General features: G+C 49.9%; 13 protein-coding genes across 13 annotated transcripts; 9 read left to right on the forward strand and 4 right to left on the reverse strand.

The window, feature by feature from the left end:
- Window positions 1–393: 393 nt before the first annotated feature.
- YALI1_C17419g (uncharacterized protein) lies at window positions 394–716 on the forward strand (the record flags this gene model as incomplete). Its single annotated transcript, XM_068282334.1, has 2 exons — window positions 394–501; window positions 555–716. 2 exons carry the CDS (start codon window positions 394–396, stop codon window positions 714–716), a joined length of 270 nt encoding a protein of 89 aa, XP_068138435.1.
- Window positions 717–770: 54 nt separating this feature from the next.
- YALI1_C17423g (uncharacterized protein) lies at window positions 771–1,093 on the forward strand (the record flags this gene model as incomplete). Its single annotated transcript, XM_068282335.1, has 2 exons — window positions 771–826; window positions 883–1,093. 2 exons carry the CDS (start codon window positions 771–773, stop codon window positions 1,091–1,093), a joined length of 267 nt encoding a protein of 88 aa, XP_068138436.1.
- A 1,178-nt stretch (window positions 1,094–2,271) lies between these two features.
- YALI1_C17440g (uncharacterized protein) lies at window positions 2,272–3,531 on the reverse strand (the record flags this gene model as incomplete). The annotated part of the gene is made up of 5 exons (XM_068282336.1): window positions 2,272–2,473; window positions 2,521–2,703; window positions 2,746–3,021; window positions 3,068–3,328; window positions 3,392–3,531. The coding sequence occupies 5 exons, from the start codon at window positions 3,529–3,531 to the stop codon at window positions 2,272–2,274; spliced, it is 1,062 nt and encodes a 353-aa protein (XP_068138437.1).
- Window positions 3,532–3,779: 248 nt separating this feature from the next.
- Window positions 3,780–5,155, forward strand: YALI1_C17453g (uncharacterized protein; the record flags this gene model as incomplete). Its single annotated transcript, XM_501757.4, has 2 exons — window positions 3,780–3,962; window positions 4,505–5,155. 2 exons carry the CDS (start codon window positions 3,780–3,782, stop codon window positions 5,153–5,155), a joined length of 834 nt encoding a protein of 277 aa, XP_501757.4.
- Window positions 5,156–8,254: 3,099 nt separating this feature from the next.
- On the forward strand, window positions 8,255–8,557 carry YALI1_C17498g (uncharacterized protein; the record flags this gene model as incomplete). The annotated part of the gene is made up of 2 exons (XM_068282337.1): window positions 8,255–8,299; window positions 8,363–8,557. 2 exons carry the CDS (start codon window positions 8,255–8,257, stop codon window positions 8,555–8,557), a joined length of 240 nt encoding a protein of 79 aa, XP_068138438.1.
- A 1,359-nt stretch (window positions 8,558–9,916) lies between these two features.
- Window positions 9,917–10,279, forward strand: YALI1_C17514g (uncharacterized protein; the record flags this gene model as incomplete). The annotated part of the gene is made up of 2 exons (XM_068282338.1): window positions 9,917–9,970; window positions 10,013–10,279. 2 exons carry the CDS (start codon window positions 9,917–9,919, stop codon window positions 10,277–10,279), a joined length of 321 nt encoding a protein of 106 aa, XP_068138439.1.
- A 112-nt stretch (window positions 10,280–10,391) lies between these two features.
- Window positions 10,392–10,809, forward strand: YALI1_C17519g (uncharacterized protein; the record flags this gene model as incomplete). The annotated part of the gene is made up of 2 exons (XM_068282339.1): window positions 10,392–10,614; window positions 10,685–10,809. The coding sequence occupies 2 exons, from the start codon at window positions 10,392–10,394 to the stop codon at window positions 10,807–10,809; spliced, it is 348 nt and encodes a 115-aa protein (XP_068138440.1).
- A 50-nt stretch (window positions 10,810–10,859) lies between these two features.
- On the forward strand, window positions 10,860–11,567 carry YALI1_C17524g (uncharacterized protein; the record flags this gene model as incomplete). Its single annotated transcript, XM_068282340.1, has 1 exon — window positions 10,860–11,567. One exon carries the CDS (start codon window positions 10,860–10,862, stop codon window positions 11,565–11,567), a length of 708 nt encoding a protein of 235 aa, XP_068138441.1.
- Window positions 11,568–11,741: 174 nt separating this feature from the next.
- YALI1_C17537g (uncharacterized protein) lies at window positions 11,742–12,321 on the reverse strand (the record flags this gene model as incomplete). Its single annotated transcript, XM_068282341.1, has 2 exons — window positions 11,742–12,230; window positions 12,280–12,321. 2 exons carry the CDS (start codon window positions 12,319–12,321, stop codon window positions 11,742–11,744), a joined length of 531 nt encoding a protein of 176 aa, XP_068138442.1.
- A 2,827-nt stretch (window positions 12,322–15,148) lies between these two features.
- Window positions 15,149–16,243, forward strand: YALI1_C17566g (uncharacterized protein; the record flags this gene model as incomplete). Its single annotated transcript, XM_501758.3, has 1 exon — window positions 15,149–16,243. The coding sequence occupies one exon, from the start codon at window positions 15,149–15,151 to the stop codon at window positions 16,241–16,243; it is 1,095 nt and encodes a 364-aa protein (XP_501758.1).
- A 281-nt stretch (window positions 16,244–16,524) lies between these two features.
- Window positions 16,525–16,932, forward strand: YALI1_C17580g (uncharacterized protein; the record flags this gene model as incomplete). The annotated part of the gene is made up of 1 exon (XM_501759.4): window positions 16,525–16,932. The coding sequence occupies one exon, from the start codon at window positions 16,525–16,527 to the stop codon at window positions 16,930–16,932; it is 408 nt and encodes a 135-aa protein (XP_501759.4).
- A 603-nt stretch (window positions 16,933–17,535) lies between these two features.
- YALI1_C17609g (uncharacterized protein) lies at window positions 17,536–19,371 on the reverse strand (the record flags this gene model as incomplete). Its single annotated transcript, XM_501760.3, has 1 exon — window positions 17,536–19,371. The coding sequence occupies one exon, from the start codon at window positions 19,369–19,371 to the stop codon at window positions 17,536–17,538; it is 1,836 nt and encodes a 611-aa protein (XP_501760.3).
- A 2,715-nt stretch (window positions 19,372–22,086) lies between these two features.
- Window positions 22,087–22,994, reverse strand: YALI1_C17640g (uncharacterized protein; the record flags this gene model as incomplete). The annotated part of the gene is made up of 2 exons (XM_068282342.1): window positions 22,087–22,458; window positions 22,959–22,994. The coding sequence occupies 2 exons, from the start codon at window positions 22,992–22,994 to the stop codon at window positions 22,087–22,089; spliced, it is 408 nt and encodes a 135-aa protein (XP_068138443.1).
- Between the last annotated feature and the right edge of the window lie 845 nt (window positions 22,995–23,839).

Below are 23,839 nucleotides of genomic sequence, written 5' to 3' on the forward strand. Positions count from 1 at the left end.
AATACGTGGAGGGGTGAGAATGGTTCCACTTTTTTTCTTGCCCGTCTAAAAGTGCATCGAAATCCACTAACGGGAGGGTTGGGGTTCTCAAGGGACGAGCACCACGGCGTCTGGTCAACTGACAGCTGAATGGATGTTCCCGAAATATTTTTCAAACAAAAGTTTCAACTTCTTTTTAGACGACTCCGAATCTCAGTCTCGTACTCCGGTTGAATCACGTGACCAAAACTAAGACGACAGAGGGGATTTTCGCCTCAGTTTTCCCGTTTGCATGTCTTGCACTAGTGATATCTCCGAAATTGAGACCATCCACAGCTCCTGGTAGCTTTCTCAACTCGACATGGTGCTACTGTACGACTATGGTACTGGTGTACTGTGTCTGAAGCACGTTAAATGGGGCCCAGGAGTTGGCTAGCGGGTTCAAGTGGGTTCAAGGGGGTTCGGAATCGACAGTTTATCGATCCGCCGATGCCCGAAAAGTGCCGTCTGCTAAAAACGAGGGTCTCTAAAGCCGTTAGATTGCTAGTCTAATAGCCAACCCCCAGGGCTTCTAGAGCTCCTGGAAACCAGCCATATGGATAAAAAGGCACAAAGAGAGACTTCTGAAGAACTACTTTAGTCATTTTTCCAGTATCTCCGATCCGTGGGGTTATAGCTGTGTGCCCAAGAGGGGGGTGACTGCGATTGGTAGGTCTCAGAGCACCGAACGCAGCTAAAGGACGCAACAAAGCAATGAAAAGAATCAAAAAAGCTGTTCATTCAGCTGCACGATGACTAAAAGACATGCCCTTGTCTTCCACTACTGCAGGTTGATCTCTATTCACGAGTAGATGGCTCGCAGATGACATACAAAGATTTTCGGACCAATACCGTGCTTTGAAGGGATGTACTGAATCGTGAAAAGCTCCAAGACATTAAAAGAGGAGATTATGGGCGGGAAAGATCCAATTTCTCACTTTTACTCAGTTCTAGGGTTCACAAGCGTCTTCTAGACTGGCAATATGACACTAGCCAAAGTTCAGCCATATCTATGTTCGCTGTAGGGTCCAGGAAACACGATATGAGAAGAGGGACTATTAATGCGGGTTTATAGGGTCCTTTAAAACAATCTAAAGAGTGACCCTGCCATTGGAGCGTCTCTGGAGCTATCTAGCGGTGATTTTATTACTCTTCAAGTAATAGCTTAGTAAACTTTGAACTTTAGTTGATACTGGATCGATCTGAGCGATATTTGTTGATGAAATGTTCGAATTTGTCAGAAAAAAAAGAAGAATCAGCTCAAAACAGTACACATGGATCTCCCCATCAACTCATCTAACTCTCTACAGCTCCACCTGCCCACCAATACCTCCTTCGGTTCTTACCACCATGCATAAGGTTGAATACGAGCACGATTTTGAGATTAGAGTGACTGACGATCATGATGTTCTCTCTTTTGAGAGTTGTCATGCGTCCGTGTTACTTTCCTCCATGCTCTGCGTTGCAGTATGTACTAGTTGTGGGTCTATGCAGTTTTATGGCGACCATTTATGTGCAGTACAGTGTACGATACATTCAAGGTGGATGCTGCTCCTCCCTAAGGCGGTGGTTGGGCTCGGGGATTGACTGTGCGAACCGAGGCATGCCAAATACGTCATTGCATGTCTTTACCCTGTTTTTTTGGTGTCAAATACGGGGTACCTTTGTAGTTTGCAACACCGTACAGTAGCGTGTAGCAGTAGTCTTGTATCCCAAGCTAACAGAGCCGTATACGCCAACATGGGAGTCGAAGAAGCGAGAATGGCCTGATGAAAATCTCCAAATCTCTCAAAAATATATCGTTTAGATCCGATTCTGTCCTAACCTGCTCACGACTAAAACTCTCGCTCAAACCTCTATGCGCATAGTATGGAACATTAACCCAACTTGTTGTGCAGACAGTATGATAAGTTAGGGCGTTCACGTGACCACAGAGGCTTGTGTTTATCGCCTTTTGTTGAACCTGGGCCAACTTTCCGCAGTCTCCAAGCTAGTCCGAGCACGATGCATGTCAGGAGAGGTTCTGTATGCATTCGTACATTAGTCGCTATTCTGTACTTGCCTATAGCATCAAGGTCAGTTGGCGGTTTGCAGAGTGCTTATCGAGGGTTTCCGAGGGTTTCCGAGGGTTTCCGAGGGGTTCCGAGGGGTTTCCCACTGGTATTACTTGTTCCTTATCGAACCATGACTTCGACAACGATTCCTCTGACTCCGAAATACGGGGTGGTTAGCTCGTGGTCAAAGCTATAAGCCTTAACACAACCTAAACAGCGGGGTTAGTGGAATGTTTGCCGCTTTAGTGTGCAATAACTGCTTCTTTTTTTCTTTCTCTGCTGTCCATAAAAGGGCTTGGGGTGGAGGTGCCCGCCGCCCAATAATCATAGAGCAGAACAAGAGCAAGATGTAATCCCGGGCGGGAACCACGGATCTGGCTTGTATACTGCTTATTTCGCCCCTTGCGTTTCGTCATTCTAGACCACAGATCTAGCCCACAATCATGACCCTTGGAGTTGGAGGACACAGTGTACGAATTGCGTACAGTACAGTACTAATTGTTGCCGTACTGTTTGCACTAGCCCCGACTGTGAAGGAACAATGAACAACTTGTAGTGATGAACGGAGCCCGGAAAAAAAAGACTACCCACCCTCCGACAGTTCCATGGTACTTCTTTGCGTCGATTGCAGCTAGGGTGCAAGCCGGTCGTGTGCAGCGGCGGCGGTGATTACTTGTGTCCGCGGAGGTTCTTTGGCGGTGACCACCGGCGTTTGGAGGCGCCTGGGCTATGGTCCAGATGCTCTTTTGGGACCTCTTGGCCCGCTAGAGTTCTGTGAGTAATCATGACAGGGTATTTGCTTTTTCTGGGGGAGGAACAGGGAGTGCATTGGGCTGGTTCTGTCTTATCAGACAGCAAAGCAACTGTGCGGTCCTGCTGGACGTCAACCTCCTCAAACGAGCAAGAGGTCTGGCGACCTGACCATACCACCGGCGGTTGTCGCCCCCGACTTGCACAGCTATCGTCGTGCTCATAATGGTAGACTTGGACCAAACCCTGGCCAAACTCTGTGGCTATGAATTAAATGTGCACACTTAAGCCCATTTCCAGATGGTGCCAAGAGGGTCTTGTTGGCTGGAAAAAGCAATAGCTGGCCTTGCTCATCGTGGACTAAAGAGCCGGCGAAACTGATAGATTGGCCTTTCCGCCTGGAACCTCCTCTTGGTGTTCTGGAGAGATGCGCTGTAGGTTGCTGTTTCAGAAAGTGTCCGTTGTGATGACCGATCGGGGAGCAGATGAAGGCGTCAGTGAGGCGGCTGCGGAGAGATGATGAGCCTTGTTTACCGCCATGGCACGACGATCAACTCTCGGCTGCTTACTAAGAGACGGAGTCCTCCACTGTCACGCTGGTGCTGTGCAAACGTTTCATTCGGTGGCCGTCCCTGTGGGTATGCAGGGAGTGTCTCATAAAAGGGGGCAAAGAGGAAGGGAAAGGCGGGAGGCTGTAAAGGGGCAACATGTCAACGAGTGAGACTGAAAAAGAGAAAAACGGGGCCGAGAGCACAGGCAGGCATGAGTGAGACCGAAACTGAAAAAAATGAGACTGAACAAGATGAGACTGAAAAAGATGAGACCGAAAAAGACGGGGGTAGGTGAGACATGCGAAGAGCAAGGCCAAGGTGAAGGTGAAGAGAAACCACTTGAATCCACTTGCGTCCACTTGAGTTCCCCGAATCCACAGCCCAACTTGGACCCATTCATTCTTGCATGTGCCAATGCAAACCACCAAAACCACACAACACAAAACACAACCCCCACAAGTCCCAGTGGATGCCAATATCGCTGTCACTCCCGCTGCATTTTGCTCTCGGCCAGTCTATCCACTCCCTCCACTGGAAACGGACACATACGCTTTGTGTGAAAAGCGACCCCTGCAGATCCACCGTGATGGTGAGAGGAGCCTAAACATTGCTGGGGGCGTGAAAAACCGCTCAGCCGGCCAGGGCTCGGGACATTTGGAACAATGGCGACATCCCAGAGACCCTGAGGTGCAACCCCCCCCTACTCACCGCCCCAACACCACTCACACTACCCGCTATACGCCATGTACCAGAGCTGCTATGGTCTATAATACGTTAAGGTTGGCAAGAGACAAAATGAAAAAACACAAAAGCGAAAAGTCACAAAACGCAAAAGCAAAAAACAAAACAGACAAACACAAAACCACAAATCCAAAAACGTAGTCTTTCAAAAACCTTATGTATCAACCTAATTTATTGAAAAATGCAAAGCCGGGGCTATCAAACCCATGGGCAAATAGTCTTCACTGCGTCATCTGCACGTTACTGCAAGGACCCTCCTTTGTCTCTGTACGGCCCTGGCAATACGAGGATATATATAAGACCCAGGGGAGTCCCCTCAAGCAGAGCCCTCAATTCATCACCAAAGAGACCCCATCTCACAGACAGACACAGACTAACCCTCGCACTCAGTCACACACACATCCAGCTGCTACCATGTCGCTCAAAAACATTCTCAACGACGAGCGCCCACTGCCTCCCATTCGATACATCAACTACCCCCCCACGCCCCCGATGTACTACTACCAGCCACAGGCCCAGGCCCAGGCTCAGGCTCAGGTTCAGGTTCAGCCCCAGGTGGTCCATGCCGCGGCCCCTCCACCACCACCCCCTTCGGCCATGATGCAGGTGCCTCCTCCTCCTCCTTCCCATGTTCACTCTTACGCTCCTCCTTCGCTGCCACAATCGCCCCCTCTTTACCAGCCCCAGACGGTGCCGATTGTGAACGTGAACCTCAACAACGCCCACAACAAGAAGCGAAAGAAGTACATGTGCGACTGCGGCCGGTCGTTCACCACCTCCGGACATCTGGCCCGGCACATGCGCATCCACACCGGCGAGAAGAACTACCAGTGTCCCTACGAGGGCTGCACCAGTCGCTTCTCTCGTCAGGACAACTGCATGCAGCACTACCGAACCCATCTCGGCACCTCGCGCAACTCGATGATGCGACGCAAGAGCGGGACCGTGTCTCCTCCTCCGGGCCAGGTATCCAAGCCCAAGCAGGAGAAGGCGGTGGAGCGAAAGATGAGCAACTTTCTCTCGACGGTTCTCGTCACCTAAAATGAACATAGAGCTCTCTCTCTCTCTCTCTCTCTCACACACACACACACACACACACATACTGTGCAGGCACAGAACTAACGGTCGAGAGACCAAAAGCATTTAGATTAATTTATTGTATTTATTGACATCAATGACATGTTCGTACTGGCGACGAGGAAGAGTGAGGAGTTAGGCTCCGTGGATTCACCACCAACTTGCTACATTCTATTCCTGGAGCTTTATAGCGATGTTTCAGCAGACTGTTTCAAACTGTAGAGTTATCCCCAAGGGTCCCGATGAGGATGTTTCAGAGTCTCAGACGTCGACTTTTGGACATGTTGGAACATGTTATACGAGTTTTGAAAGATGTGATACACGCTTCTGACTGAGACGTGCTAGAAGGGCTTGAAAGTAGCCATAACCGCAGTCTAACACAGCCAATCCGCAGTCTAACACAGCGAAACCGCAACCAAACGGCAGATTTGGCCGTAACTGCAGCCATAGCCAGACCTCTACCTGCTGCTTTGAGGTAAGTCGACATTGGTGGACTCTGCGATTCAATCTCTGGGAATTGGTCTCTGGAATTGGCGCAAACTACTGGTACTCCGATCGCTATTGTTCCACTGTCGCTAACCAATAGATAAGTCCTATAACCGACTGTCTGCCTCGATTGTGCAGGCTACTGGTGGAAACTAACCTCTCTTGGGGTCAGTTCAAAGGACCAATCTCCTTCAATGTGTCTAAAACGGCACCCTCTCGCCAACACCACTGGACAAGCCCATAGTCCTTCCTTTTGACCATGCCCCATTGTGGCACACCATTGTGGCAAGCTATCCAAGGTCCCCGTGGGAAGGCTGTATTGGCGACCAGAGAGATGGTACACGCAGATTAAGCCACAATCAAAAGAAGAGATAACACATGCCCGTGTTTATCGTGAGGTATGGGTGTAGAGTTAGGATGCACTACCGGGCTACCACGAAAGGAGAACCGGTGTGCAAAAAGAGCGGCAGAGTCCGGACCACCAAGGGGAGTTCAAGACGTAGCACCAAATCAGCTCTACGTTTGACTATTAAACCCCTGCTCTGCTAACAATGGTCCAATAGTCGATATAATGGTGTGGTCCCCGTTGTACTATCAGGAGAATGGTGGCCTCTCCAACCCCATTCGCCTTTAGGTTGATGGAGCGACGATCTCTCAAACAAACGGACTACAGGTAGGGTTGACCGCTTAGAGACGCATAGCCAGCCTTCTGGTCTCGTTGCCTTCCTCCAAGTAGGTTCAAAAGGTTCAAGATACTGAGCCCACAATGAGACACAAGTTACATGGCAATATACCGCCTAGTTCGTATTCGGGTAAGTGAAACTAGTGTCGCTTGAATGTCCTAACTACAGCACAGTATGTGCCCTTAGTCGACTACGACTAGATGTAGTGGCACTCGAATTGCAGTTGTAAAAGCTCAGTGCAGAGAATGGTAGCTTGCAGTTAGTTCTGAACCTCCACGGGCTGGAGGGGGTCTACAAGATGGAGGCTATCAATGGTTAGTTTCCATGTTATAGACACGGCTTTGATAATCGAACACTCTGTGTTTCGGACCGTATCTCCAGCCAGGGGGTGGGGGCTAGGAGCCGTGGAACAAGTGCTACCATTCCACTTGTATACTTCCAGGGTTGTACGCTCGCTTTTTGAAATTTCACGGGCTACTAGTGTGCATTGGGCCACGCTAATGACTCGCACAATAAGACCTTTCTGCTAATACTCGTAGTGCTATCAACCACGGGCACAGTACACACTCCACGGTCGACAAGTCGATGGACACTTGTAGAAACAAATTGAATTGACGGCGGGATTTGCGATGACGGTCCATGAACTGCTATGCACAGTGTACCCCCAGCGAACAAGGGTCAAGACTCCAGGTGCCAGAGAGCCGGTGGTCGAACTGCGGACAACCCCAGGCTCAAGTCCATGCCAGCTTAGGACTCTACTACTGTATGTACTGTAGCTGCAAGCGTGTGACGATAGTTCCAAGCTCACCTGGGGGTGCCTGTGACCTGCGGCGAATTTCACGAGAGTCACTAGTTGAAGTTGCGCAGGCGCTTTGCGCACGTGTCTTCTCCGGTCCGACCGCCCATGTTGTTTTGAACACGCTACTGTCTCTTCCACCATCGAGAGGGTGGTAGCGCAAGGCACCTCCTCGAACTCTCTCCAGGTGCTCGGAAACAGAGGCTGGGCCGCAATGCACTAGCACTTAGTTTGGTCTAGTACCCGGGCTGCCATCAGACGTGAAAACACCAGTCAGGGAGATGGTGTGTATGGGAGTTGTATGGGACAGTGCTACCGGCGCCAACACGAGCCGAGACAACTAAGGTAGATTGCCTGGCTAAAGCAGGTCGGCAAAATCCACCTCTGGGGTCGATAACAGCAACTTGTGCCGGCTCTAGAGTACATACGAGTCCATCATTGGTCTTACTGTACCGTCAATAGTATGGACAAGTGCAGGAAGTAAAGTACACACCAATATAGCCCCATCTCCCGGGGCTCGTGTTTGAGCCGGAACATAGCCGAGAAAGGTCCGAACCGAGTCGACGGTCTTCTCTGTCAACTGTTGTCGTCTGCGATTCGACATTCATCAACCCATGCTGCTCCATGCCCACGGGCACATTTAGGTGCTGCACGCCGACCTCAGCGGCGAAGGTTATTTTGGTCACATTTCTGACCACTCTATTTCGGCCGTTGATCTTATTTGAGACCGGAATATTATTTTGAAAAGGAACCCAAAAGCCAGAGGCAAGCTGGCCAGGAACCTTGCGGACGCACAAAGACTGCAGTTTTGCTTTTTGCAACTCGCTTAAGCACGCAGCTGTATGTATAGCTGCACCTTGTTTGGCAATAGACCCTGCCACGTATTGCTGGGGCGATATGGTGAGTGATTCCGAAGACGGCGGTCGGAGGACGGGGCCAACAAGAGACCAGAATGGGAAGGAGGCCGGACAAGTGTCGCCTCCGAATCTCCGTCTCCAGGTTGTCGCCCACACCTCCACTTAACCTCCATACGTAGGCCCCCACGCTATAGGGACCTGCTTATTTGCTGATCAGACAAGCAGGGCAAACGATAAAAGAATGCGGATATGGTTTGAGACAGAGGTTGAGATGGTAGATACCAGAGTTGCAATGGAGACGGCAATTATTTAGGCAGGCCAAAGTCCGGCAGGATGATAAAGGCATTAGCCCTTAGTAAGAGTCCTTGGTAAGTCCTTAGTGAGAACCCTTAGTAAGAGCCCTTTTTCCCTTAGTAAGACCAAACTCCAGTGTTGGCCCTTCTCACCACCCTGCCCGATTGAGTTGGTAAAACCTAGCGTGGCAGCCAAACACGACGGCTTGCCGATCCCAAACCACACCTGCGTCTTGCACACCTGGCTGTAAAAATGCTGATCATCCCTGAGGATCAGGGGTGGTTGTAGGGTGGGCGAATTCCGGGGTTAGCTTAACGCCGCCAGCGTGTGTCGGGCGATGGTGGTGGCTGCTAATGAGGCCACGTGGCGTTGGTGAGCAGACAAAATATAAGGGGCGTGCAGTCCACCTGTGTTTCTTTTTTCTTCTTTTTTTGTCGCCCTCTGCGCTCCCCCCAGCTCCGCCGCACAACGCACCTCCTGACACTTTTGGTTGTTCCGTCCGTCTGCTTATATTCCATGGGACCGCCCACCCAACTTTAGCAGACGCAGGTCAGAAAGCGTACATTGAGCAGTGCCGTAGACTGTAGACCCTGGAGAAGCTGCGACACAGAAAGAGAGCTTTACATCTCCGGCGGATGTTCCGTGAGTATCAGACATGAGCTCCACATCCCCCCCGCCCCCCGCGACCCAGCGATTGTACTGGGATGACGTGGCACCTGGCCCCGGGTCCTGGTGGACACAGTCTCATGGTGGGGGTACGGCAGTTGTCGTGGCCAGCACCGTGGTACAACAGTCGCCCCGACTCGTGTCTCAGGGAAAAAAGCAACTTCAACGGGCCTGGAACGATCGCCAAACATGTACATGGATGCGCCTTCCCGAAGCAACTTGCGGCGTAGAGAGAGCACCCAATGATTGACATGACGACCGTCGGTGATGGGCCAGGCAAGCTCGGACGGAAAAAGGACTTTTGTGTCACTGTCAATCAGGCAGCCAAAAACAGACACATGGTCGCAAGGACCCACATCACGGACCGCACAAACACCCAGCCCGACAAGGCCTGATGCTCCCGCTGGCTGCTTGCTTCCCCACGATGACAAGGGTGTGTAGGTGTAACGTCAGTGAGACATGCAGGACCTTGTCTTGGGCTTGTCTCGACAATGCCATGCCGCCACAGACAGCCAAGGGCAAACCGGCAAAACGGCAAAACGGCAAAAAGGCCGAGACATTTCACATCAGACCCACATGAAGCCAACCTGACCGCCAAACCCTTATGCACCTCTGGCGTTGTACATACATGGGATGGACGTGAGACAGCAGGTCATGTGCGACGTCGCCATGTTGCGGAGACTCTTCAGGGGACTCTTCAGTGGACTCTTCAGCAGACTCTTCAGCAGACTCTTCAGCAGACTCCAGTTCAGACGTTCAGACTCTTACATCTACCTTTCCTCCACCGATGACAAGATAAGCACTATTAGTGTATCCTGACTAACATGACTAATTGTGCTTTGTGTTTTTTCGTGGCCCTTTTCCCTTGCCTTTCTCTTTTTCCCCTTTTCCCCTTTTCCCCTTTTCCCCTTTCCCCTTTTCCCTTTTCCCTTTCTCTATCCCGATGATGTCTCGGACTGGGGTGGTGGCTAAGCTGCTCATTTTACTTTTGTCGATCGTTATTTTCAAATAATATTCGATAATGCCGCGGGTGGTTTAGCTCTCAGACAGGGAGGGAGGCACTTGGCGTCCCCCAAACACTATCGTGGAGGGCGCCTTTGCTGGTGGCCACACCTCTGGCCATCTGGACAGATATGCCGGCGGTGCCAAACTGCCCCCCACAGCTGTCTCAACGTCTCGGTCCAGTGCAACTGTAACGCCGATTAGCTGCCGCCATGGACTCCGGGGCCAAAGAGACCATTGCTTTTTCAGCTGGCAGACGGATATGAGCGACCAGCTGGAACCACGAGCTCTGGGACGTGGATGATTGAACCGCAAGCCCTGGGAGGCGATGGAACCGCGAGCTCTGGGAGACGTTCGAACCACGAGCACCCGTGCCGACACCTGCACATGACCATGTCTACTGGTACGGACCGATCATGCTGGCCTATAACTGGCCCGCGCAGCCATTTATGACCAGCGTTAAGTCCACGGCATTACCCACTCTTTTGATCATGTGGCCCGTTGCTTTTTTACCACCAACTCTATGGGGCCGGCCCTGGTTTCAATCTCACCCAGCAGATAACTTTTTGTTAAACACTCGGGTAGGTCAGGGTCTTTTTGGGCCAAATAGACTCAGGTCATGGTCCACACAGCCCACCCGTTTTAAACACTCCGTCTGCTGGCACAGGAGCACATGAGAGAGAGAGAGAGAGAGGTTGTTGCTGATCAGCATCGCCAGAGATTTGCCTTGCCCTAGAAACGACAAAAGACAAAGCGACAAAGCGCAAAAACACAAAAGGAGACGCTAAATTACACACTCTGTCAGATACAGCATTCCCGATCATGTACGAGTGAACACACGCAGTACGACCACTGCTACTCTACTTGAGAGATGTCGGCAGAATATGAAAGTGTGCGTGGGAGCCGGTCCTACAACAGCTCGAGTACAGCACCACCTGTACCTTGCACCTGTATGCAGGTCTTACCGACAGTGGACCAGGTGGCAACTGAGCAGTATGCACTTAGGAGAGGGTTGCTCATACAACCATGAGTGTCTGGAGTTGATCAATGTCCACGAGCGCCGCGAAACAAGCGGTAGAGGCACTTGCCGAGAGGCCACGATACTGACGCTCACGATATTGACGTGGCCGGTTTTATCACGTTCGCAGATCTCGTTGATCACGGAGATGGGCAAACCTACACAAGTGGTTATTTTGCAGTCGCCAAAGTGCACCCTGAAAAAAAAATGGTACGATCACGGCGCCGTATCCCGTCAAAGGCAAAATAAAAAGGACAAAAAGGGGCACGCACTCTGTTCAATAAACCCTTGTTTCGCTTCTTGTCTTTTTTCCAACCCAAATCAGAGACAGCCAAAGGTAGACGGGTTCAAACTCGAGCTCAAGCTCGAGGCCCTGTGGCCGGTGCGTGTCGCCTATTACATACGAGTCGGAGGAGGTGACAAAGACACGGTGCAGACGTGCTTATTCGTGTGGTGTACCTGGCATCCCAGAACTTTGACACGGGAGATTGCCGTGTCTCAAGAACGCCGAGACGACATATGTATGTACTGTGCGGTACAAACACAAGCGAGCAACCCAAATGTGGCTGTCTAACACAAGGGCCAAGTGGACTGTGTGCGGAGTGTTCACCGGATGCCAGCCCCTCCAACTGTCGGAATAGCTCCTCCCCCCGCAGTTATCACGCTAGCTATAAAAGCTACAGGTTCAAGTGATAAATGTCATAAACGTCGTGCTGTACGGGTGCTTAGACTATAAAACACAGTCTAGCTACTTGTAGCACACTCCATGTTTGCTTTTCCGTGGTATCTCCACCCCAGCAGTTGGGGGCCTACTGCATTTGCATGCACCTGGAAAAAGAAATGGAACCCCCCCGAATGTGAATGCCTTGAAGGGAAGGAACAGACAGCAAATTAAGCCCATGCGGGAGACCCAACCTGGACAAGGTAGAGATCGCCCGCCCCCTATAAGTAACGCTGTGTGTGTGTGGATACAGTACAAAGAGGCCACAAGACAGTTTAAGACATTTTGGAGGGAGAGAGATTGGCAAGCAGATGGCAGCCGTTGGTGGTTCGATTGAGTATTTCTGACTTGGGTCATAGGCAGTGGCATGGGCTCCAACTGCGATGATAGCATGGTTTTAGACACACTCATAACAGTAGCTCCTGGTAGCTCCTGGTAGCTCCGTATTCCGCACACGTGTCTCCAGCTCCGTACCGAGGCAAGGAGAACCGCGGATAGTGAAGTTGCAGTGGAGTTCTCAAATTGAAAACGTGTGCGGGAGGAGGTTAGCAGAGGTGGCAAGGACTCCGTTTTCACTTGGAATTAGGTGCTTTTTACCCGTCCTCATAAAGTCTGTATCGTTTACAATTGCGGAATGCTCTTGTCGCTATAGAGTGGCTGCATTAGTGCGTATCGACTCCTCTAGTGGACGCGTTTCGCTTAGTGTCAGAAGGCTGGACCATAGATAGTTGAGATTGTACCTTACATGCAATTGCGGGTGGGTACATACAATGTACGACCGGGGCAAGGCTCGCCGCCAAACAATGTACGGGTTTACTCCTACTTTCGTGGCCCCTATTTGCTTTGTTTGGCCACTTTGGAGGTATAGGGGGAAAGCAGCCGCTAGAAACCTAGGAGCCATGGGCAGTTGTTTGGAAGATGCTCCGCGGTCGGTTCAGGTGGATCGTCAACTGGTTGTGCGTATCCGAAGACTGCTGAGCGAGTTCTGCCCGCTTTTCTCTTCATCGTACCACAATCCCTCACCCTAAATCCAAACGGCAAAAAAAAAAGAAAAAAAAAAAACAAACAAAAAACGACAATTGACATGATAATCGACACGGCAGCTGGAATGCGAATGCATCATTGAGACAGTACAACCAGTCTGATACCAACCATGTCCCGTTTCGGCGGTGTTTCAGCCCGAAGTACAACTGAAGAAGGCAAGGCTGCCAGCTCCAGAAACAAGCTGCTGTTTCCCTAGTCCGGGACCAGTATCGATAGTGTTGCTTTTCATGAGACGGCAGACTATACAGGGACGCTAAAAACCGGTCCATGGAACCGCATTAATGCTCGGGTGTTAGCACACAGCCCACCTACAAGAACAGTACAGACCGGTATTTGCGAGGGGAAGGTCCAAAGTGTGTGATATTGATTTCGGGAGTTGACTGCGATGACTAAACTGTCGGAAGGACTTCTCGATGCGCGTGTTTTTTCTTGTCAAATCGCTTTCTCCGTGTGTTGGTCAATCTTTCACCTCCAAACAACCATTCACAGGTTCCAGTAGTCAAGTCATACCGAACGGCTTTCACAGTCAGACTCATGTCGAATGGTCCCTGACAGCACAAGCACCAGCAGGAATGACTACATATGGGCGTCTCTTGCCTCCAGTATGTACCCTGCGCAGGCACAAGCTACTTGTACATGAGACAGTTGCTACGAATGTACATGTACAGGGACAAGTACGGAGCAGATGCAGTCCACCAGCACGTGTCCATTCTTTCATGTCTCATATACCCCCTTTTGATTCTTCTTGAGCTTACAATGTGCTTACAATGTCCTGTTTGACTGTGTTGTTTTTCAGTCCGTGGGTTGAGACAAGATCAGATCTGAGGCGATAGTCACTGGGTCCGATATTCTAAGACATTGTCTATCTGCGCACTCTATTTTCCACGGGATCTTCTGTCTGTTCATCTCCGCCCTCATTCTTAGCGTGACATAAGTTCGGGCTCTGAGCAATGGTCAAACTAGGTCTCCACGGAGATGCTACCAGTAGCTCCGAGACACCTGTAAGAGCGGGTATTGAAGCGGCTAAAACCCTGAATCGACGATGACGTTGATAGCGTTCCACCTGCGTCTCTGTATCGGTAGATGCGACAAATGTTCCATGGAGTGGTGACCAGGCGGTTCTCCATTCTGCTCCTACCCATAGTTGTATCGACAGCAAACTAATTGATGAGTCTCCCGGTCTGTAGACAGAGTACGACTAGAGATCTATACGAATATGTCACTTGGTCGGTACGAGTACTTGCACTTGTATCGTTCTCCTGTTCAAGTGCGAGTACCTGTAGTTGGGTTCTGTACGTGCACACTTTGTAGCCAGTTGAAAAGCATTGTGGAAAGAGCTGAGGACGGAGGAACCAGGCGGTGTCAACCCGACAATCGTGCTGAACAAACAATGGCGAGTCCTTTGCACTTTGCCCGCTTTCTGCCATGTCTTCTAGCGAGGAAGTTCTGGTCTCTGACTTGGAACGCTCGGCCCGAACCCCTTCGCCTAACTCCAAACACCAACGCTTCTGGTAGGTACTTGTGTGTGCTGACGACGTCAGGCAAGCAGTGCGAGTCATAGGTGTTCATTTATGCGTCGATTGCGGGCGATTTCAACTGTCGGACCTCGGAGGTTGTTTCTCTAGGTTGCCCGAACCCCGAGCCGGTCCGCTTTGGACCCTGGACCGATGCGGTGAAAGATCGTTATGCAAGGGGACTGTATGAGTTCTGCGGTACATATATTGATGTCCGCAAGCGGCTCAAGTTGCCAGCAGGGCTCACATGGTTCAGCAAGGGTGTTTTCAGGCAGGAGACGAAGGCCATGAGGGCAGTAGGCGGAACCAGTACAAAACACCTTGCACTGTAAGTCGGGTTATGATCATAGAGAAAGGGCTAAAGTCACTAGGATGACTCTTGGCAAGGTATCAACACATGACTGATACCGTGCAACGCCTTTTAGATCGATACCATCGTCTGTTCCTTCACAGTTGTACTGTTCAAGGAGTAGGGATATGATGAAGGTTGTGTTCAACAATAGCTGAGACAAAAATAGTCTGAAAAAACATTCTTAACAACTCTCCCAACTGAATATTATTTATACTCAATATTATACACAAGTAAACCAGACTCCAACAACTGTTCAACTACAGTACACATCACGTCAGTGGCGACTCTGCCGGGAGAAACTACAGCACAAAACAGAGCAGTCAGCTAAAATCACTTGGTTTCCACTGCAACACTGCAACTTCTCTCACCACCTCCTTGCACCCTCCTTGCAACCTCCTCCACACCCAATCTCATCCATCTTTGGTGACAAATCCGAAACCCTATCAGTCAGCCCTGCATGTTGGGTGCTACGTCATCTACTAGAGCTGACAGTACGACCTTGATCTCCACCACCATCTCACGACATGCGATTCACCACCCTGTTCACGCTGGCCACCGCGGCCATGGCGTCGCTGATCGATCTGACCGACAAGACGTTTGAGAAGTCCGTGCTCAATGCCGACCACCCCACGCTGGTCAAGTTCTACGCTCCCTGGTGCGGCCACTGCAAGAAGATGGGCCCTGACTACGACCAATTGGCGTCCGTGTACGCGCACACTGACGACGTGGAGATTGCACGATACAACGGCGACGAAAACCGAAAATTCTCCAAAAAGTACGGCATCCAGGGCTTCCCTACCCTCAAGTGGTTCCCCGGCAAGGGGGCCGATCCGGTGGACTACGAATCTGGCCGAGACTTTGACTCTCTGGTGCAGTTTGTGCAATCCAAATCCGGCGTCAAGGCCAAGACCGCCCCCAAGTCCGAGGGCGCTAAGCTGATCAAGACCGTCGACGACCAGTCCTTTGCCGACCTGTTCAAGAACGACAAGAAGTACGCCCTGGTCGCCTTCACCGCCAAGTGGTGTGGATACTGCAAGCAGCTGGCGCCCGAGTACGAAAAGGTGGCGGCTGTCTTCTCCCGAGACCCCGTTTCCATTGGACAGGTTGACTGCACTGAGCCCGAGCCTTCCCACGATCTGCTGGAGAAATACGACATCAAGTCCTACCCCACGCTCCTCTGGTTCGAGGAGGGTAGCACCGAGCCCGTCAAATTTGAGGGTGGCGACCGGTCTGTCGAGGGTCTCGTTGCTTTTATTAATGACAAGACTGGCCTCAACCGAAACACTGACGGCTCCTACAACGATTACGCCGGTGTGTTCAGCGGCAAGCTACTGGAGCAGCTCAAGGAGGCTGTGGAGAACCCCACCAAGGTCAAGGAGTTCATCGGCGAGATCCCCCAGTCTTTCTCTTCCGTCTACGAGCGAGTTCTCAGCAAGGTCGGTTCTCTAGGAGAGGAGACAGAGGCTTACCTCGACAAGGAGATTACCCGACTGGGTAACATCATTGAGAAGCGGGGTGCCAAGCAGGACAAGCTGGACGAGTTCAAGATCCGACAGAACGTTCTCAAGTCTATCAAGGCGCTTAAGAACAAGGTCGAGAACGTCCGAGATGAGCTTTAGACGGTTGCAAAGAGATATAAAGGAATGTTACGGTTTAAACGAAGGAGGAGGTGGGTGGTACACTGAGAGGGCGAAGAAGTGGTGCAGTACCGGTACATGTGCCCTGCTCGAGATCCACGTGTATCTTACCTAACACATTGTAGTATCGCACTCACTTTGGGGCTGGTCTGAGGGGGTCTGTCCAATTTCACGTGTGCAGTTGGTGCGTCAAGTATCGTAGAACCGAACATAAACAACGTAGTTGTGTAACCAAACAACAGCGCACTTTCACTACAGCCACCATGGACACCTCCGACGCACCTACGACACGGGTAGTTTACCACGAGATCCCCGCCCCTGGCGAGCCCCCCTATAGCAACATTGTGGCCTTGTTTTTCCTGGTTGTCTTTTTTTTGGGCAGTTATCTCCTCAACAGAGCGTTCCACTCGGCTCCAAAGTTGTGGATCGTGTTTCTCGATTGGGCCGAGACAACCAGACCAGGGAGCGAGACCCAAGAAGCCACGGGCAAAGCGCGCCAGACAGGCCCAGCCAACTGGATGGACATTGACAGTCTCTCCGACGCCGAGATGAAGGAGGTGATGGAGAAGATGCAACTGATCAAAAGCAACGCCATCCGACTGAAACAGGAGGCCAAACAACGCATGGCCGAGATTCAACACGAGCTGCAGTATGTGGCGGGTATGCACTGACGGCACTGGCTGCTCCGCTGCTCCAACAGGGTTCAGTTGCGCATCGATCCAGGGTTACATGGTTTGTATCTTGCAGCGTGGGGGTCAAGAGATAGGGAGGAAGGGAAGGAGAAAGACACGTTGGAAATGACAGTCGGAACAGACGTGGAACGTGAGGTTGCTTGGACGATACGATAACGCCCTGTACAATCTATGGTCTTCAGACGCTCCATGGAAACATCTTACCCGTACCATTCATCTCTTCTGTTCTAGAACCATGTGTGTTATGAAATCTGACTTTGCAGGGTCGGAGTCAAACACCGCTTTCATCTTGGTTAAGCGAGTGGATTGTTTTACGAGATCGACGGTCTGAGATGGAGCTTGGCGCTAGTTTCAGCTTGCACGATCTCCACATGGTTTCAAACCGTGTTGCCATCTGCAGTTCTGACTGCATAGATACAGACGCTGCCAAGGTCTAATGTCATAAATGTCATCTTATGATATGAAGTCAGGTGCTATTATATCATTGAACTTCAATAAAATGCATTATGCTAATATAAATATACGTGTTAACTTCATTCTTCTTTGTTGCGGTCGCGCCTGTGGTCCTTTTTGTCGTCATCATCACCTCCCAGGACTCATGTAGTCCACCGGCTCAGGGGTATCTCCTGCCCACTGAACAGGCTCATCATATAACGAACGGGACTTCTTCTTTTTGGGTCCCGGAGTAGCTAGAGGACTTCCAAGAGTCCTGGGAGGTGGCGGGGACTCGATATGCTCGTCTTCACTGTCGCTATCGAGTCCCAGACCCTCATCCACTCCATCATCACTCACAGGGGACTGAGGAGTGAGATTCAGCGACCATCTGGGAGACAAACTGCTGATATTTCGCTTGAAGTTGCGTCTCAGATGGCGTCTGAAGGACCCAAAGTCAGAGTTGTCTTCCGAGTCGTCTGTATTGAACATCAATCGTGATCTTCGAGATAACTCGGGACCGGTACCTCGAGTCAGAGCCACAAAGATGAGCACCACCAAAAGGATGAGACCCTGGAACATGGACATTCGTTTTTGAAAGACAAGATCATCGGCCAGCATGGCAAACCGTTGCGAAATGGCAGCCATGTTCTTGTCTGTTTGGCTCTTTTGCAGATCAAGCTCAAGGATGGCTCTATTGAGCTTCTGTTCTCGTTGTTGAGAGAACATGACAAGCTGTTGCAGCACGGTGGCATTGAAATGGAACAAAAAGTCGTCAATCTTGGAGTTTTGCTTCTTTTCAATCTTGTACAACAAGTCTCTGAGCACCTTGGATTGCTCCTCAACGTACTGGAGAGAGAGGGTTGCGTTAGACTCAAGTAGAGACAGACGTTTCATGATAGTCTTGTAGATTGACTCTTGAGTCGGTGGAGTTGTTGTGGAGTTGTTAGATTGGTTGTTGGTGGTGGTATCGGTGTTGTTATTGCTGTTGTTACGTTCAATCTTGCGGTAGAACTCATCCAAACGGCAGTATTCGTTGAGGCCCAGTTTGACCTTGTCCAGCGACAGTTTGGGGATGCATTCGCCCTTTTCGATGACGGTATGGTTCAGCGAAGGGTTGGACTTCTCAACCACATTCTCCTGGATCATCTTCTCTTCATGGAGCGTCTCCTCAGCCTTTTCAAACTGAGCCGTTTCTTCCTGAAGAGATTCGTCCAGCTTTTCGCCCGCGACAATGTCACCCTCTCCTCCACTGCGTTTCCATTCCTCCATCATGGTGGTTCCATGGACTCTGACCACAGATATGGGACAGTAGTACTCGTGTCCCCAGTGTGAGAGGAACTCGATCTTGACGTATCGCGCCCAGATCTGAGGAACGGTGATGTCAAAAGTCTGTAGATCTCGGATGTTGTCGGCTGTAAAGTCACCAAGCACTCTCCATTCTCCAGATGCCACGGGGTATCGATCGGCCACGCTGATTCGGATGTCTTTGAACATGGACGAGAAGAACTCGTAGTTGCCGACCACCACCTGGTCGACGAGAATGTCCTGGCACAGCTCGATGATCACATGTTTGCTGCCGGCCACACATTTGTTGAGTAGGTACGAGTCCTTGTTCTCCACGAGAATGGCCCCTGCTCCCTTGACATCTTTGTTGCTCTTGACGACCGTAGCTCCGCAGTCGAACGACGCGTAGTTGAACCGATCCTTGTAGGTCTTGCCCGGGTCGTCGGACGCCGCGAAGAGAAAGTCGATTTCGCCCGTGAACGGGTCCATTTCCGGCTCGCTGCCTCCACCACCGCCGTTACTGTGTCCGGGACCGCTTCCTGGCGTCGATCCAAGGTTCTGCCCGCTCTGCAACAGGTTGTGTATTCGCCACTCTTCGAACGATCGCAGCGTCGGGGCCGGGTGCGACGGCGTCGGTTGGCCCGCCTGAGACTCGCACATCACCAACCCCGCCGTGAGGACCAGTTTCCAGAGGTTCATTTGCGCTTTTTCAGAGGTCGGTGTTTTTTTTTCAATATGTCGACAGATATCACACTTCTGTAGGAAACTTAATTAGGGGGTGGTGGAGACTGGAGATTGGAAATTGGAGATTAGGGGGATTAGGAAGGACTCAATTGAGGAGAGAGTCGGACTATTGAGCCGTGGCAATCTCGATTAGGGAACGGATCTAGGAATATTTGAGCCCAAGTCTCGTGATCTGACGTTCACATCTGATACAACCATTGCGTCATATCTGCACCGCTCTACAGTGTTAGACTGAAGTTGGGTGCTGATTAATTGCGGGAGTCGATCTGGTTATGTAATCACGTTGGCAGAAGAAGAAATGCTAGTCTTGAGGGTTAGGAGGGATAGGAGGGACGACATGGTTGGAATTGTGGTGGTTTTTGAGTAACAAGACTCGAATTTCTTCGTTTTTTCTGCATATACATTCATTCCCGAAAGTCGGGCTCAAGCAGTTCATACCTAACAAAAATGTCAACAAAACCCAACGTACACAACTACAGTCAACTAAAGTGGAGCAGCAAATTATTCAGAAAAAAAAAAAAAAAAAAGGTCAGTTTTCGACAGTTGAAGACAGGTGGGGTTTGGAGAACTTTTAATCTGGACATTTATTGTCTAAATATGAAAGCGAATCTACAATTTTATGGAAATTTTACCTTTGGAATGCTGCGTTTTCTTGTATAGTGGACTACAGACAACAATTCAATCTCATACTACCAATCGAGCTCACAAAGCCCTGGGAACTTTTGAAAATGCAATAATGGTCATTATTAAGTATGTTTATCAAGCTCTTCACTTGGTGTGGTCCGTTTGTTTCCCATTTGAGAGGAGTTTTTCTTTCTTCTTTTTCAATTACAGTAAATACAGTAGCATTAGAGACATTGACATGGACTGGACCGCGGTAAAAGATTCGAAACAAAGACAACAAGTCTCTTAATCATTTAAAAAGAGCTATTATACCTAATAACTGTAAAGATCTGTCTAGTCTTCGTATTAGATAGGGACTTCTCTGTTCTGTTCTGTTCTGTTAGCCAGATATTTTCAGTCATAGACCCAGCTAGACTTGTTTGAACAGAATGAGTCCTCTCTTTGAGGATGTGATAGTGATTCACCAAAACTAAATGACTCTTACGCTTGCTTGTTGCCAAATTGGAATGGGCGAGAGAACCGCTTCCGACTAAAATGCGGTTTACAAAATGGCCAGGTTTCGTCTGGAGAGGGTCTTTGGGGCACGGTTTAGAGGTCTAGGGGGTTTGTTTCTGTCGCAGTTTTCATTATGAGAACTTCATCAGCTGGTTTCCTTGGCTAAATCTTTCTTATCGTCATTTCATGTATCTGGAACCGCTTGACTACATACAGTCTACGTAGATCCATGTCTGTAAACCGATACTGGCAAAGTATACCACTTGGAAACGTATCCAAAGGGATATAATCAAGCCGTGCAAACGGATCTCTCCGTGTTTCTTTAGTGTGAGTGCTCCATATCTTCTTTGTATGATCATTGGCAGACCTCCGTGCTCAAAATACACGAATGTATAAACGGAACTTGTGGAGAAACGACTCTATGGCATATAGATAAACTCCCCGCTTTTTAAGGGGAAAAGACAGGAAAGCCAGAGGTTTTCAGCATCTTTTTGAGGCAGTTGCTAAGCCGCGGTAAGAGGTTTCTTGTCTAGAGCTGTATTAGCTATCATGAAGCCCAGGTTTCTGTAGAAGCGGCGTATTCTTCACTTTTAGCGCGACGCAGAAGGCAGGGCTAATAGCATAGTCAAAGTAGCCGAACAGGTTGTATCGTCTGTCCTCACAGCTTGATGTTCGTTCGATACCCTAACAAAGTTGTCTATTAAAATTGCCCCTCCAAAGGACTGGATGGGAACTCTTAACAAAAACTTAAACTAACAAAAACTAAACTAACAAAAACTAAACGATTTTTTCTGAAGAAACCCAGGAGTGAAGATGACTACCGGGTTATGAGAAGTGACGGTAGAAAGCCTTGAAAGGAACCGGAAACACCACCAACGGAACTTCGTCCGGATACTTGGTCCGACAATACTTGGCAACTCGGTACTACTCACCCCTTATCAAGCCACTTTCAAGACTATATCCGACATATTCAGCCTAAAGAAAGTCACCATTCGTCTAGCAGTATCATACTCCATCTGTTAAATCCCGCCATGGCGCTACTATGTGGTCTGAAGAGCTACAGTATGTACTACGGAAAGCGCGGGCCCGACACATAGCTGCAGTAAGATGTAGAAAGGAGGTGACAAGGCGCGTGCACTATTGGTAGGGAGAGATCAGAGGTGCTCACGCTCGGCTTCATGGCGAACCATACATCTCCTTTTCAAAGTCCCAGTCATCGTTACGTGATGTAATGTGTGGTTAGAATAGAAGAGGTTGGGGAGGTGCTGTTTAAGTGTAGGAAGACGAGTTCCTTGACTAGTTCGACACTCCTTTCAGTTCTGTCCCTTCTGCTCTTTTTGTTTCCCCTACAAGGTCAAGGAACTCGATATCCCCGGTTTTTGCCATTCCGGCAAGACACATTCTTCCCGGTCGACTTGATTTTGGTCAACTTGTGACGCACACTCGGGAGTCTTTGAGGACGTGGAACAGCAATCCACCATATGGCGGAGGCAGTATGAGTTCAATCAGACAGCCCAAGGCACCGAATCTTTCTCACCATGGACTTGAGACTCACAGACCACATCTGGATCCTCGTGAACTGAGCTTGAATGTATGGGCAACTTCCAGTTGGTGAGTGATTCTGACCATCGAGATGGAACCGCTATTGTGTGTGTTTGCAAAGATGTTGTCGCCGCAGGGAGCTGCCGAAACCGAGGTCTCTTCTCCTCCAATCATGGCACTAAAAGGGTCAATCTGGTGAGTGAGAGTGTTGACTCCATAGAGGGTTCCGTTAGTTGTGCTGAGCTCCAAGGCTGTTCCATCACGATATCCGATTTCGGCAGCTCCCCATTCGGCTACCTGACCAAAGTGGTCCTTCTTCTTGGTCAGGTCGAAGAGTGCCAGAAGAAGCACCTTGGCTGCGTCGAGAGTCGCCAGCTGAGTCTTGAAGCGACATGGGAAGATGCATAGATAACGCACAGATAATGCACGCCCAGATGCGACGTGTCTCGAAAAATCAGGTTTTTATACATCTCGCAATCTGAATCGCATTTCCTTCTTGAGCTGAGCAGTGTCGCGTAGTATACGACGGTCTCCGAGGCGGTAACAATGCAAAAAGTTCTTCATTGTGGTTAAATCAACTCCAGCATCGACCCTGTTTATGCAATGGCTCTTGGCCTTGACTGTCACTCAGGCGCGACTTCCCAAACATCTTACCACCATTTCCACGAATTTGGCGTACTTAATCTCGGATGGAGTGAAGGAGTCGTTTGTGGGAACTGTGGCAGACTGACCTGTTCCTGAGCTCCGGCAAGGCCAACCCCATTCGACAGGATCCCTCTATCAGGCAACCAGTTACGACTCATTAAACCGGTTAACTACATTACGACTTTGACATTCTGGAAGATGTTCAGTTACACATCACCTCCAACACCAACTGGAACCTTCAGACTGTTGTCTCTGAGTACTTTGCTGGCCATTGAGTGAAGACCTGAAGGAGAGGTGGAATTCTGGGCTGATCAAACACCCAGCCTGGTCTAAACAAGATCACCATGAACAATTTGCAGAACAGATAACCATTAAATCCCTTCTGAAGGCTCCATTCTTTACCCTGACTCGTCGACAGAACATCATAACTTTTACTCACCATTCCAGCACTGTCGGAGGACCGAAATAGATACTGTACAAGCTTCTGACTTATAGCCTCCACCCAGATAATGAGATCGGACCAAGACATTCTCTCTTCGTTGCTGCCATGTACTTTGTGGGAAACTTGACAGTCTGGATCCTGTCTGCTACTTAAAGCGCTTTCCAAGCTGACAAGAGAGTGCCCAGATGACCAGCATCTCGAGAAGTGCAAAGCAAGTTGAATCGTGAAAAGAGTCGACTATAGACAATTGTCTTTCAAAATCTATGTGCAATCTCTGTAAGTCACTGATGGACTAGTTCCAGGAAAAACAGGAGTCCTGGTTCCCGAGTTCAGAAAGCAGCCCTCAGTTTCGTTATTGAGCCCATACAGACATTTCAGGGACCGCTCATTCCAACTCCTCAGGGTATAGTAGGGTATCCAGTTGTCCGATTGGCTCTACGACTAGTTCAATTGAGTCTTCAGTTGTCCAGTTCGAATCGCCAGTTGTTCTCCAGTGATTCCTTTGACCCATCCATCCAGAAGTGAATCTCGTTTCACTGAGTCCAAAACCCCAGTTGCATCACCATTCACAGGATGCTCAAAACCATCCTTCAACTTTACAGTACTTGTAACTTGCTGTCTATTGTTCCTAACGGCCCGTCTAGCCAGTTCACCTGCTCTACTCGTAGATAGCCC

Source organism: Yarrowia lipolytica, chromosome 1C (genome assembly GCF_001761485.1).
Source record: "Yarrowia lipolytica chromosome 1C, complete sequence".
NCBI classification, from domain to species: domain Eukaryota; kingdom Fungi; phylum Ascomycota; class Dipodascomycetes; order Dipodascales; genus Yarrowia; species Yarrowia lipolytica.